This window comes from Anopheles merus, unplaced genomic scaffold (genome assembly GCF_017562075.2).
Source record: "Anopheles merus strain MAF unplaced genomic scaffold, AmerM5.1 LNR4000636, whole genome shotgun sequence".
NCBI lineage: Eukaryota > Metazoa > Arthropoda > Insecta > Diptera > Culicidae > Anopheles > Anopheles merus.
Genome location: NW_024428216.1, coordinates 17,129 through 33,446, shown reverse-complemented (window position 1 = coordinate 33,446; position 16,318 = coordinate 17,129). Strand labels below are relative to the sequence as shown.

Below are 16,318 nucleotides of genomic sequence, written 5' to 3'. Positions count from 1 at the left end.
ATGTATTTCTTCAATACCGATGTTGTTAGATGTTATTTGTTTCTATTAAGATTTATCAATTCAATCAGTTTAGTATAATTTTATCATACTTATTCTAATAATTCGATTTAATTTGTTGACTTTTTGATTTAGCATCAAATTGCATGTGCGTAGCAAAACATATATGATTTACTTTTTTATTTAACAATTTAAAAAGTAAAAAATAACTGAATTTTAGTTGAAAACCAAAACAACTAAATTTCCTTTTGACCTTGACCTTTAAATGTTATTGACCTTTAAATGTTATTGGGCATTTAAAGGCAAATAATGCCCTAACCTTTTAATTAAAAATGTACTATGTATCAAATACCTGTATATGTAGGTATTACTTCATTACCTACTTTAAGCGTTTTTCTTTTAGAAGTTGAATAGTTTTACACATTCAATAAAATATTATTTGAATTGAAAATGAGTGATTATTACACATTAAAGATATTACACTATATATAATGGATACTTTCAAGTTATCCATTTATAAAGTGAGCAAGAAAAAACGTAACTATTGCAGGTTATCAAGAACTTGCGTTCCGCGATCCGTTTTTTTTTTCAGATTGGCAGGTTCGTTCCGTTCCACAATTATTGAAACTATTCCCATCACTAGTCCGCACCCTTGTGGGTCTAATTTGACTACTACGGATTTTAAGCTTAATAATTTATATTGTTTATATTTTTGGCAGTATTATTTTCTGCGAGACAAATGAGTTGACGTGATTATTAACCTAAAAACTGGTGACAGAAGGTAATGAAAGCAATAAAAACTTTTTGGTGGTAAGGAACACCGAAACCTAACTGGGAAATACGGCACTCTGTAGATAGATCCCAAATGTATTGTTTATATTTCACTTCCTATATCAATTGGTGATGAACCGATGGCATCAAAAACCTTAAGTAAGGGTAATCGGACATAAACTAATCCAGCAACTAGAGAAAGCATTTAAATATTTGAGAAACGGAACATGGGTCAACATATCAGCCATGTGTTTTGCTTTTAGACGCTCGATGCTGATGAGGCACATCACGAAACCCTGTATCTTGCCAAGACTGGTCTACTACAGGCGACCCTTGAGATACGATCCCCTTGAGTTACGACGATTCGCAGATACGACTATGTTGATTTTTACAGTTGAAACCTTAGCTAATTTTGTAATATCCGTTACATTAGTTTATTAGTGAACTAAATATTGATATATTATTCATTTATAGTCGATATATCGTATCGACTTACGGAATAAAATTCATACATTTTTTAACATTGTTTAAATAAAATACATAATATCATAGATTTATATTCTTCGATTTCGGATTTTAACTTTAAATTGATAGATGTTCGACTTACGACTTTTTTGACTTACACCTTGTTTTGGGACATTTGTTCGGTATAATCAACAAAAAGAAAAAGCAATGATATGACATCATTCAGGAATAGAAAAGAGATTCTTTGGGATTAGAAACAAAAAAATTGAATTTTGATGACACAAACGACCATTTTTTAAACAAGTTCACCTAACTTGCAACTTAAGTAATTTCGTAATAGTAAGTCCTAAACTGTAATTTATAAGCTGGAGCAACGTCAGCTGTTAGGCTGCTTCCAAACACACACAAAAAAAAAAACACCCTAACGAAAATGTTTGACAACCGAAAAATAACGCTTGTTATTGTAAACAAACAAAAAGTTAGTTTTGTTTCCTCAATTTTGGTGAAAATATCACGAATATTGATGTTTAATTTATGATAATTGCTGTTTTGCACTGTGAAAGCATGTTAACAGCAATTTCGTTTACATTTCGCTCGTCGACGGGTGGATGATCGGTGAATCGAAAAAAGGAGCGTTACAATGCGTTCCATTCATCTGTAATTTTTTTCGTTACGGTGGTTTTTTGGTGTCTGGCAGCGACTTTTGTGTCCGATTATCATTAATGCCTTACCCTGCAACCAGACATTCCGAGAAATAGTGTCGCGCTGTAAAGGCCTTATTAGACGGAAGAAAATACTGTCATTTCTCGATTGGCATTTACCTGTCAAACTCAGGCTTTGGCACAAAAATGCCTCTCGTACGTGTAATAAGGGGATTTGCACGTGTTTCTCGTACGTGCAAGGGAATTGTTCTGTTATCTTTATCATTTATTATTTAATGTATTGATTTTCTTGGCATACACGAAAGGATCATTCGTTATTTTCCCATTTTTGTTGTTTTTATACATCATTATCAAGAAATTCAATACGCTCTATCGACATTGACAGTAAAAATCTACTCTGGAGCAAATCGGAATTGAGCATGCCGAATTCCGATGTTCCGACTGGCATCTATCTGTCAAACCCTGTTTGAAGGATAGATTCCAAAATCGAATGACAGTATTTTCCTCCGTCTAATAAGGCCTTAATGCGTGAAACCAAATTCGATGACATTCGATGATATTCGACCAATGAATGGACTCAAACCAATGTGATTCACAGCAAATAATTTCATGACATTTTTTAACGTTTCACGGCGTGAAATTATTTTTATATGTCTGGTAGCACGGTTAGATTCAACGATGTGTTTCCGTGCAACCAGACATTATAGCGTCGCGCTGTGAAGCGTGAAGCCAATTCGATGGCATTCGATGATATTCGATGACTGGTCCATACAAAAACAATATGTTTCACGGCGAATATTTTCACGACATGTATAGGGGCGGGAAAAGTTTCGCATTTCATCTAACGTCAACGCATCATACCGCATGACTGCTGGGTTCATACTAGTGATGTGTTGTATGGAGCACACTCACGACTCCGATCCGACTCCGATTATTGTGAGTCCGATTCCGACTCCGGCAAAATGAAACCACTAGATCCGCCCGGAGTCGGAGTCATCTGGAGCCGTCTTGAGTCGTCTGGAATCGCCCGGAGTCGCCCGGAGTCGCCCGGAGTCGCCCGGAGTCCCCGGAGTCCCTCGGAGTCGTTCGGAGTCGTCTGGGTTGTCGGAGTCGTGGAGTTGTTCGGAGTCGTTCGGAGTCGTAAAGAGTCGTCCGGAGGCGTCCGGAGTCGTCCGGAGGCGTCCGGAGTCGTCCGGAGTCGTCCGTAGTCGTTTGGAGTCGGAATCGTCCGTAGTCAACAGAAGCCGTGTGGTTTAATGTGCCTGTGATCAGACATTTCCTTTCGTTGTGTTTTTTTGTCTTTCACTTTCCACGTGTACTTCCTATTCAAGCCGACCTCGGCCAAATCCAGACGACTCCGGATGACACCGTCTGCAGCCGATTCTGGATTTCAAACGACTCCGAACGACTTCGAACGACTCTAGGCGACTCCGCACAACTCCAACTCCAGGCGACTCCGAACGACTCCGGACGACTCCAGGCGTATCCGACTCCGGATGACCCCAGACGAATCCGGACGACTTTAGAAGACTCCGACTCCGGACGACACCGACTCCGGGCGACTCCGGGCGATTCTAGACGGCTCCGGTCGGACTTTACGCAACACTAGTTCATACCAAGGACCAAAGTGGGTTTATTATACAGGTGGGGTTATCCCAAACAATTTGACAGCCATGCTGTATAAAAATGAAAACGAAATGACAGGAGGGGATTCGATTCTCAATTCTCATTTGTTGATGTATGCGTTGTGGATTTGTTGATGTTCGATTCTACAGGGTGTTCGAGATAAATTTGACAGTTTCTGAGGAATAGGAAAGGATTTTTATCAAATTTATGTTAAATATTAAAAAGATTTTTTTTCTACAAATTTTAGCTAACCATGTTTGCCGCATTTTTTATTCGAAGTACCCCCCCTCCGCGTCGATGGCCGCCTGCACCCGCTTCCGGAACCGCGCGCCAGCCCGGACAACCATGTTCCTGGGGATGGCCGCAAACACAGCCTTTATTCTGGCCACCAGCTTCGCTTTGGTATTGCAGGACGCCATGTTGATGTCCCGCTCAACTGTGCCCCACACAAAGTAATCCATAGGATTAAGGTCAGGGGAGCTGGGTGGCCAAACGTCGGTGCTGGTGTATCGGTCGAAATTGGCAGTGAGCCATTGGCGTGTTTTTAAGGCCGTATGGCATGGTGCAGAATCCTGCTGCCAAACGTACGGCCGCCCATTGGCCACCGTCTCAATCCACGGCTTCACCACGGTACGACGCGTACCGCAGGTCCTCATTTAACGCCACCTTGACGATGCTCGGGGCCACGCCAACGTCTCGCGCCGGGGCCCGGATGCCGACGCCGGAATCGGCCGTCGCTCGCTGCTGCAATCCGGCCAGGAACGCGTCGGTCCGCACACAATCCGACTAATAATACTAATAATAATACTATCCACGTCTTCACCACACTCCTCGAGCTGTACGCGTATTGTTTTTACGGTGTTCAGCGAACACATCGCCGCCTTCCGAATTTCGGCATTCGTATGACCGGCACGAACCATCATAACACACGTTACGCGCTTGTGCAATTCGGACGGGTTCCACATATTTACGGAGTTAGACATTTTTTACACTTGTTCGCACAACTTTTAGCAATCGAATGACATATTAATCATTTCGATACGTCAACTCAACCCTGAGATATACAGGGTGTTCGGGATAAATTTGACACCTGGCCTTTGGGTATATATCATCGTGGCCCCGAGCATCGTCAAGGTGGCGTTAAATGAGGACCTGCGGTACGCGTCGTATCGTGGTGAAGCCGTGGATTGAGACGGTGGCCAATGGCCGGCCGTACGTTTGGCAGCAGGAATCGGCACCATGCCATACGGCCTTAAAAACACGCCAATGGCTCACTGCCAATTTCGACCGATACACCAGCACCGACGTTTGGCCACCCAGCTCCCCTGACCTTAATCCTATGGATTACTTTGTGTGGGGCACAGTTGAGCGGGACATCAACATGGCGTCCTGCAATACCAAAGCGAAGCTGGTGGCCAGAATAAAGGCTGTGTTTGCGGCCATCCCCAGGAACATGGTTGTCCGGGCTGGCGCGCGGTTCCGGAAGCGGGTGCAGGCGGCCATCGACGCGGAGGGGTGGGGGGGTACTTCGAACAGAAAATGTGGCAAACATGGTTAGCTAAAATTTGTAGAAAAAAAAATCTTTTTAATATTTAACATAAATTTGATAAAAATTCCTTTCCTATTCCCTCAGAAACTGTCAAATTTATCTCGAACACCCTGTATACCCAAAGGCCAGGTGTCAAATTTATCCCGAACAACCTGTATTTCGCGGCCGCGGAATTCCGCCTGCTAAAATTGTATGGATATGCCAGTTGGGAAAAGTTGCCGTTGATAGTGTACATGGATTTGACAGCAGGCGGAATTCCGTGACCGCATAATTCCGGTCCGTGTATTCTCGGCCTAAGAGCCCTTTGGATTCAAATTTTAATTGTGATAAAAATGATAAATCGGTCTGGTCATCACAAGAAAATTGTAAATTGGTTATTGAATGTTACACCAAATGTATTGATGCCTCTTTTAATAACAATAGTTTAGGGGTTAGATAAGCTCTCCAGGGCTTTTTGCTGTCAAATTGCTTCCGAGATGGCCGATTTTGGCTAATACTTGACCTCGTTCCTATACAGTCCTTGGTTCATACATTTAGGCGTGAAATATTTCAGCCTCTTAAAACTCTTAACAGTAAACCTCTTAATTTTTCAACGTTTTCTACATTGTTGAAGAAACTTAAAATTTGGTAAAATGTTAAAAGTTTCAATACATTTTCTGATAATATATGAATGTAACATAAGATATGTATATTTTCATGATCAATGTATTCATATATCTATAGATTTTTTTTAATCTTCTCTAAAGTGTTCATCTTTACCTACCTTCCCCTGATGAAAATAACAATCATAAATGAATGAATGTGCCGCAGTATGTTTTTTCCATCCATTTTTTTGTTATAGTTGTTTTAGTACTATAGAAACTTTCTATACAAAGAAAGAATTTCTCTAGAGTCCACAACCCCAAGTTATCTAAAATATGTTTTCCAGGTGATACAGACTACATTTCATCGCCTGATGATGCAGGAAATAACTCCTCATCGAATGGTGGTTTACAACACGGAATTCGATCCACATCAATATTGGCAGCAGCTCAGTCTCTTGCCATGGCTCTCCAACAACAATCGTCTACACTACATCCGTCACCGGATCCCATAACAGCAGATATCATCAATACATGGCTCGATTCCCATTTACCGGTGAGTAATTAAAATCTGAATTTTAGTTTCATGTTGGCAATGTACTCATGATTGTTGTTATCAGTTAAATAATATTACTCAACTGTTTTAATTGCTCAAGTTAGACAAAAATCAATGCATTCCAAAATGTTCATATGATTGTAACCAGTTGATGCTGGACCATGGTTCAATGAAATACGTAAAAGATTATAATGTTTACATGGCTGTTGGTTCTATTATTATTATTATTATTATTATTATTATTATTATTATTATTATTATCATTATTTTTAGTATTATTATTATTATTATTATTATTATTATTATTATTATTATTATTATTATTATTATTATTATTATTATTATTATTATTATTATTATTATTATTATTATTATTATTAATATTATTAGGCCATACGGCCCGTTGAAGATTAAATAAATAATAATATTAAATAATAATAATAATAATATTAATTATTATTATTATTATTATTATTATTATTATTATTATTATTATTATTATTATTACTTTATGTCTAGGCTACTAATAGGTCATAAAGGTTTATGTTTGACCGCGTGTATTATTTACTTAGAAATGGGATAATATTTGTAATTTAAAGTTTTAGAATCATATATATGAGCTGTGTTTAACTCGTTTTTCCTAACTACATCAAAATCGTTCCTCAGCATAAAATATTACTGAATAGCTCAAGAGTTATAAATTATGAATATGAATAACATATAACAAATTATTGCCCGTAATAAACTGCTTTCCCTACTTCTATTTCTATTCTCTATTCATAGTGTACCAATCCATCGTTGTATATTTTGAATTATTTCATTCAGTATATCGCCTTATATTACCCCTTATATTATTTTTTAAAGGGTAATGTAAATTTAAACGTATTGAGCCTACGGCCTAATGCTACCTTTGGTAGATTGTTTCCCAGGATATTATTATTTTTTCTTTCAATGGAGTGTTAAGAGCAAGATTTTACGGCGATGTGGCCTGGTGCAGCATGAAGGGAAACTTTTTTTCTGTTTATTATCATTTTTCGCTACTCAAATGAAGTATTCTTATAATACGAAACGGGGTCAAAAGGGGTTTAAGAGACCAGTAGGGGAAGTCAGGGTTGGTTCGACACTGTAGGTAAGACCGAAACCTCGCCGTTTTAGTATTATAGAACTTAATAAAATGGTGACTTTATGTCTAAATAAACAACAAAACAAACACATGGTGCTTCTGATTGACAGCCGGTGTAAATTTTACTTCTGAGACTTATAGAATTGCGATGTGTATTCAACAGTTTCCGTGTTAATAGTATTGTTTTATAAACACTATTGACTAGTTCTATATCAAAAAGCGTAGTTTTTTTATGTTAAACTATATAGTATAACATGTCACCAAAACTAATGTGGCCAAAGGAGGTAAATCAACACAACATTTGGTAGTAGTTTAATGCTGATTTGTAGTATGTTAACATTATATTTATATCGTAATTTGCATTTGCATATATTTTCTACAGATGTTCCATAACTATGTACGTATAGATCGAGCTGAGCAAACGCTCAATTAAAAATACCTTAGAAGCATAGAATGTCATAGAATGTCTGCCTAACTCCGACACAAATTATGTACAGCATTTATAATTGGGATATATCGGCAGTACGCGATACTCGATATACGCGAATTCGCAGTACGTGATTCCACTAAATTTGACAGCTCCATGTGTTTTTTGCAAATATTTTAGTTCTTTGAAATATTGTATGCTCTTTTTGAATTTCCTTAATATTCTTGAAGCAAAATGAATGCAAAATTAAATTTGTACAAAAGATACCTGTTTTACAACAAAAAACTTTAATGTAAAACTCTTTGGCGATCTTTTCAACCCTCGACCCTCGAGTGTAAACTATTTTTCTAAAGGAATCCGCTATACGCGAAAACTCGAGATACGCTATTGTGCTCGGTGCCGTACGGTAAATGACCGATGTTTGATTTTTGGCTTTCGAGTTCGAGCAGAGAAAATAAAATTTAACACCCTTCCATTTATGAGAAAAAGAAGATTACTCAAAGATACTGGCTGCAAGGTAATTTTTTTAAGTAATTCAAACCACTCATTCCGTAATCTAGGTGCTATCATGCTACATAATGAATAAAAAAAAATCAATCAGGAGTGAATCTTAAGGTGCCGAAACTACTCCCACTTCCCCTACAGTACTTTAAAAATGTCATGTAGCAGGAGTTATTAAGTACCTCTCTAAGTTCGTAGGCCGTCACGATACCCAATATATAGCACTTTCTATACGTTTTACTACTAGCTACGTTTAGGGTTATCGTACCACTGTACAGTGGAGAACGGCCATAAAAACGCCGGAATGAAAATCGATTCATACTATTGCATTTTTTCTTCATTCTATTTGCTATGTCTATATGTGGCGGTCCCATGGTACTTGACGATTATACTAATTAAGAAATAGCATAAAAGTATGTACAAAAATATTTTCAACGACACATTGATTTTCAAAATATGACTATTATTTATTACAACATGATGTAGTAAGTTCGGAAGATAGTTTCGGTCGCCATGTAATGTGATGAGCGTATGTACGTATGTACAATCAACGTGATCAACGCGTACCATCGCGGTAGGTCAGTGCTTCGCTGGCATGTATCGAGGTAGAATAACACTTTGTTCGAAGCGGACTTTTCGACACTTGATCGTCCAGGCGATTATAGAAACCTTTAGGAGGATTCCCTTACTGAAAATGTTGGAATTTAGAGGCCTTACCTTGGGTAGGGGGACATAACTAAACTCTTTAAATGAGAAGTCGATAGATGTTGGATGGGCATAGTCCTATCCTGACAGTCCGAACGAATCTGACTTGCCACGGTCGGAATTGGTTTTATTTATACTCAATGGGTTTCGAGATATTGGTTTTGGAATGTGTTTTTGACCTTGTTGAGGAAATCGTATTCCGTTTAGCATACGTGCGCGCGAGAGAGAGAGAAGGAGAGAGAGAGGGAACTTAATCGTGTCGCCGTGCGCTGCTCGACGAGAGAGCGCAACGCGCTGACCGAGAGAATTCTTATCAGCTTAATCAGTCGCGTTCTGAACTCTGACCCGATCAGTAGCGTTCTGATCCCCGTTCCAACAAGTAGCGTTCTGATCCCCATACCAACAGGTCGCATTTTGACCTCAGACCCAAAAAGTCGCGTTCTGACCAATCTGTTCTAAAGTGAAATAAACTTGTGAATTAACAACATCTTACAAACATATATAGTGTTCGGACAATTAAAAGTGCATATCACATCTAACCCCAAAACCCCCTACATAAAAATTTTGGTCCTTCGATCCGAATGTGTCACATTTTGTGGTTCTTAGATCCGAATGTGACACTTCTTCTTACTCTTACCGCTGACCACGAACCGCTTACCGTAGTGCGCTTATCGTTGAACGCGAACCGCTTACCGCTAACGGTAGCACGCCGACCGCTTACCCCAAAACGCATTCTCTTACCGCTTACTTCTGACCTCGTACCGCTTACCGCTTACCGCAGATCGCGAACCGCTAACGGCAGAACGCCTATTCATACCGCTTACTTTTGATCGCGTACCGCTTACCCCTGACCGCTTACCTCTTACCGCTTGAAAAAGTATTGCATCAGAAGTGTTGCATCTTACCCATACCAGTGATCGTATCGAACATATTCATACCGCTAACCCAGAAAGTGACGGAAGTGTTTATCGAACATATTCATACCGCTAACCCAAAACGTGACGGAAGTGTTTTATGAAACGTGTTCATACCACTAACCCAGAAGTGTTGTGACAAACATAATCTAACCCCTGATCAAGAAAGTGTGTGTCTTTCTTAAACGTTAATCGAACCCTGACCGTGTGAAAGCGAACTAAAAGGTGTAAAAAAGTGAAGTTTCCAACAAACCCGTAAAAGTGACAAAAAAGTGAACGTTTAACAAACATTACAAGTGCTTATCTAACCAGTTAAAATGTCGCTAATTCGTTCGCCGGCGGCTGTGTCTGGACCGTCAAGGGAGCAGGAGGCTTTGCCTGAACCGTCAAGGGCGCCAGACGCGAACGGAGCAAACCAGAACGAGGACAGCGTTTCAGATGTGTTCCCTCTCCTCGATGACATCGCAAGGGCTGAACGCCAATTGATCCACCTATTTCGGCAGTTAGATCGCATGGAGGCCAACTACAACCAGAGGAAAACGGACGTTGCGGCACTCAAGCTGATTGCGGTAAGACTAAACGAACTTTCTTCCGAAGCAGCAGCCGTGTTTTCTGTGTTATTTGAAGAAACTGATGAAACTAAGTACAAGCTGGCAGAAGAGCGCTATAGCAGTTTCGATGACAGGATTTTTGATCTGAAGGTAAACATACAACAAGGTATGTTGGCTCTTACTCCTAACATTCAATTAACAAAAAGTGATCCCGATCGAGAAAAGCCATGCGTTAAATCAAACCGTGTAAAACTTCCCGAACTAAAATTGCCCAGTTTTGATGGAACCATTCGAGATTGGCCACCTTTTCGTGACGCATTTTGTTCCATGATCGATTCATCAGACCAGTTGTCCGATAGCGACAAACTATCATATTTGCTGACCACCGTAACAAAGGAAGCAAAACGAACAATAGAAAACATTCCGATCACATCCGCTAACTACGCCGTTGCCTGGAAACTTCTTACCGATCGATACGAAAACAAATATCTTCTTATCAAAGCATATTGCGATGCGCTGTTCGAGATTCCCGCCTCCAAAAAGGAGTGTGCCGAAACGCTCAACAGTATTGTTAACGAATTCGAACGAAATCTGCGCCTGTTGCAAAGCGAGGGAGAAAAAACGGAGCACTGGAGTACCCTTCTCGTTTTTCGTCTTACCTCTCTTCTTGATCCTACCACGCTGCGACAGTGGGAGTTAACGCGCAGCAACAAAACCATACCATTGTACAGCGAGCTGGTCGAATTTCTTCGAAATCATTGTCGTACGTTGCAATCCGTAAACAAGCTATCTGTCTCGCTCAAACCAATTGACACAAATCGATCAAAAGAACATGCCAGAGATTTCGGCCGAAAAGTGCAAACCGTTCACGCAGCAACACTCGACTTGAACAAGTGTGTGTTTTGTTCTCAAACTAAGCATTCGCCATTTCTTTGTCCCGTCTTCAGACAAATGCCAGTTTCGAAACGAAAAGAATTGGTAAAAAACAAAGCCTTGTGTTTCAACTGTTTTTCTTCAAATCATCGACTGAACCAATGCAGTTCGAGTTCTTGCCGGGTTTGTGGATTGAAACATCATACAATGCTGCACGCGGAAAATGTTTCGCAGCCAGCCCCATCTCCTTCTGTTACTGTTCCACGAACACAAGAACCACACACGTCGGTTTCACATTCTGATCGCACACAATTAAACCCTGAACCGTCCACTTCTTATTCTCACGTATCGATGATAACGCAGCCAACCCAAATCATACCGAAACAAGCACAAATATTACTTCAAACAGCGATAGTTTCTGTCTCTAACTCAGTCGGTAAACCCTTACCTGTACGCATATTGCTCGATTCCGGTGCGCAATTGAATATTGTAACTGAACGATTGATACATCGTCTTCGCTTGCAAAAACATCGCGAAATGCATCGCATTGGCGGAATCGGCAAAACTAACCTGGTGTCGCAAAGTTACGCAAATTTAGACATTCAATCACGGCACAAAGATTTCAAGGCAATCGTAAAATGTCATATACTTCCGGAAATAACTCGTGAGCTTCCTAGCAGTCCCATAGACATTTCCTCATGGGAATTGCCATCAAATATCGAACTTGCTGACCCAACCTTTTACCAACCTGGACAAATAGATATGCTTATCGGTATCGATTTGTTTTATGACATCATACAAGAAGGCTTAATTAAACTTCCAAACAGCAAAACCGTATTGCAGAATACTTGCCTTGGCTGGGTGGTTGCTGGACACCCACCAATTGATCATACGCCTTACGCACAAACCTCGAATGCTTTTCATGCTTGTAGCATTGAAGAGCAAGTGGCAAGATTTTGGGAGCTCGAATCATGTCAAAGCAAAAAAGGTATGTCGGTAGAAGAAACGACATGCGAAGAACATTTTATCAATACATACAAACGCGATTCAAATGGCAGATTTGTTGTTCGCTTACCCATAAAACCGAACGTACTTACCCAGTTGGGAAACTCTTACCATACCGCGATGAAGCGACTTGACCAACTGAACAACAAATTTATTAAACAACCTGAATTGAAGGTAGCATACAGTGCTTTCTTAACAGAATATTTGAACCTAGGTCATATGGAACAAATATTTCAAACCGAAACCGAACCGTCCTATTTCTTACCTCATCATGGTGTACTTCGTTCAGACAGCTTAACCACAAAACTGCGTGTAGTTTTTGACGCTTCTTGTCGTTCTGATACAGGTGTATCATTAAACGATGCGTTAATGGTAGGACCGGTAGTGCAGGACGATCTAATCACAATCATTCTAAGATTCCGTATGTCGAAATATGCGTTGGTAGCCGACATAGAAAAAATGTATCGGCAAATATTAGTCCACGAATCAGACCGTCCGTTACAGCGCATAGTTTGGAAATCAGATACAGATAAACCGGTACAAATATTTCAACTGAAAACAGTTACTTATGGTACTTCAGCTGCACCTTATCTAGCGACCCGATGCTTAACCCAACTTGCAAAAGAAAGTGAAAATACACACCCTGTTGCTTCAAAAGTGCTCAACAGAGACTTTTACATGGACGATCTGTTGACAGGAGTAAACGATCTCGAACATGGTAATTTACTCTGCAGTCAACTAATTTCGTTGCTCGATTCAGCTGGCTTTCGTCTACACAAATGGGCGTCTAACGCCACAGAACTTCTCGCAAATATTCCTAAACAGCTTAAAGACGAAAGATCCATCCTACAGCTTGACGAATCATCAAAACCCATAAAAACTCTCGGTTTGAAATGGGATACCACGAGCGACAAATTCATCATCGATGCACCTAAATGGCCTGATCACAACCTTATCACGAAACGTACCGTACTATCAGATACATCACGCTTATTCGACCCATTGGGATTGGTCGGACCCCTAATCTTGCTAGCTAAACTCTTTTTGCAGGATCTGTGGAAGGAACAGATCAGTTGGGACGAACCATTATCTAATGTATTTGAGCAACGATGGTTGTTCATCCGTGACAATCTGGCGCAACTGCATGATCTTACTATTCCTCGATGGGTGATGTCTACATCCAAACCCGTATGCGTAGAGCTTCATGGCTTTTGCGACGCGTCCGAAAAGGCCTATGGAGCATGCGTTTATGTTCGTACAGTAGATCAGTCCGGAAACATATCATCTAACTTACTTGTTTCCAAATCACGTGTGGCACCCATAGGAAACTCAAAGAAGGAGCGAAAGTTAAGTTTGCCCAGATTGGAGTTGTGTGCTGCTCATTTGCTCGCTCAACTTTATCAAAAGGTACGTACATCCTTACAGGCCGATCTTACAACATATTTCTGGTCAGATTCCACCATCGTCTTACACTGGTTGTCGTCGCCATCATCACGCTGGAAGAACTTCATAGCAAACCGTGTATCTGACATTCAACACCTGACTTCTGATAACTGGCACCATGTTCCTGGCGTACAAAATCCCGCAGATTTTATATCTCGTGGAGCGAATCCTGATCAACTGGCATGCTGTCAATCGTGGTGGCAGGGTCCTGACTGGTTGACTAAGTCATCAGAGTTTTGGCCGATTCAGCAACATTTACCTGATCATCAAACTAGCAGTGAAGTGCTAGAAGAACGAACCGTACTACTTAACCAGACCATCGAAACGAATCCCATATTTTTGTTGTACTCATCTTACCCCAAACTGCAGCAACGTGTTGCATGGATACGTCGTTTCCTGTACAACATCAAACCAGCTAACAAAGATAAACGTCTTTACCCGTACCTCACTCTACAAGAACTTCAAGAGGCAACCAAATGTCTTGTACGAATGGCTCAAAAAGAAGTTTTTGGTGCCGAATTTTTAAGTCTGCAAAAATCTGGCCAAGTTGATTCTAATTCCCGTCTGAAATCGCTTACCCCATACCTGGACGATGATTTACTGTATGTTGGCGGGAGACTTCGTCATGCTGATGTGTCTCCGTCCCGGAAACATCCTCTGATTTTGCCAGCTGGGCATCCTCTTTCAATGTTGATTGCTAATCATTACCATTTTTGTTACCAACATGCCGGAGCAACATTACTAATTTCTCTTCTAAGGGAGAAATTCTGGCCGCTTCGAGCAAGGAACCTGGCTCGCCGAGTAGTTCATTCCTGTGTGAGCTGTTTTCGAAATCGACCAACAACGCTGGAACAGCTCATGGGAGACCTGCCGCGAGAACGTGTCACACCAACCTTACCCTTCTTACGGACTGGAGTGGACTTATGTGGTCCTATTTTCTACAAATATCCTAATCGAAAAGCTCAACCAGTCAAGGGCTATGTAGCTATCTTCGTTTGTCTGGTCGTAAAAGCAGTACATATAGAGATGGTTGCAGATCTCTCTACCAACGCCTTCCTGGCCGCCCTTCGACGTTTCGTGTCACGACGTGGTCGACCACAGCTGATCGAGTGTGACAACGCGAAAAACTTCATTGGAGCTTCTCGAGAAGTGGCACAATTAGCAAAACAATTTCAAACTCAGCAGTTTCAACAGACCGTTATCAAATCATGTGCCAACGACAGTATCGAATTCAAATTCATACCTCCGCGTTCCCCCAATTTCGGCGGATTGTGGGAAGCCGCTGTAAAGTCATTTAAGGCTCATCTCAAACCCACCATCGGAAACGCCATTCTTACTTACGAAGAATTTACTACCTTGCTAACCCAAATCGAAGCTTGTTTGAATTCTAGGCCGCTTACCCCGATGTCTTCTGACCCGAACGACTATGAAGCTCTGACCCCGGCACATTTCCTAATACACCGCTCTATCGTGGGACTTGCGGAACCATCTTACGAGTCGAGACCTATCAACCGACTGGACCGTTACGAGCAGGTTCAAGAGTTTCTGCGCCGCTTGTGGAATCGATGGTCATCGGACTACCTATCGGGCCTTCATCCTAAGACCAAGTGGACTAAACAGCGAGATAACATCACCCTGGGCACTATGGTTTTGGTGAAGGAAGATAATCTTCCCCCGCGTAAATGGTGTTTAGGGCGAGTAACGGACATCGTGAAAGGAGCGGATGGAAACGTCCGAGTAGTTTTTGTTAGAACTAAGGATGGTGAATTCAAAAGGACTATCTCTAAGCTTTGCGTCCTTCCAATCAGACAGACTACTTCAGAGGAGTGTTGAATCTCTTGGTGATTCAACGGGGGGGAGGATGTTGAGGAAATCGTATTCCGTTTAGCATACGTGCGCGCGAGAGAGAGAGAAGGAGAGAGAGAGGGAACTTAATCGTGTCGCCGTGCGCTGCTCGACGAGAGAGCGCAACGCGCTGACCGAGAGAATTCTTATCAGCTTAATCAGTCGCGTTCTGAACTCTGACCCGATCAGTAGCGTTCTGATCCCCGTTCCAACAAGTAGCGTTCTGATCCCCATACCAACAGGTCGCATTTTGACCTCAGACCCAAAAAGTCGCGTTCTGACCAATCTGTTCTAAAGTGAAATAAACTTGTGAATTAACAACATCTTACAAACATATATAGTGTTCGGACAATTAAAAGTGCATATCACATCTAACCCCAAAACCCCCTACAGACCTAATTAAAGGTTATTGATATGAGGTGCAATTTATACATTGTATTTATACGGAGTGAGGTGTTTGTCATTATGTGCCTATGCTGCGCTTTTAGTGTTTACCGAAAGTATAAACTGTTCTAGCCAAAGTACGGGTGCGTTCGTCGATCTTTGCCTACACTGCGCTTTTATCAATAAGTTGCTATGCGTTCTTTGTTTGTCCAATTTGCTGCAGTAACGCTTGAATTACCTATGTTGCGCGTTTCGGTTGTTTTCGATAAATGTGTCTCAATGGTTGTTTCTATGGACGATATGGTCTGGGTATGTTGCTATGGTGTGGATTAGTGATGCG

At 41.0% G+C, this 16,318-nt stretch overlaps 1 protein-coding gene across 1 annotated transcript; it reads left to right on the top strand.

Moving 5' to 3' along the window:
- Window positions 1-9,944: 9,944 nt before the first annotated feature.
- LOC121602806 lies at window positions 9,945-16,115 on the top strand. The gene has a single exon (XM_041931572.1). The coding sequence runs from the start codon at window positions 10,195-10,197 to the stop codon at window positions 15,580-15,582; it is 5,388 nt and encodes a 1,795-aa protein (XP_041787506.1). The 5' UTR covers window positions 9,945-10,194; the 3' UTR covers window positions 15,583-16,115.
- The last annotated feature ends 203 nt before the right edge of the window (window positions 16,116-16,318 follow it).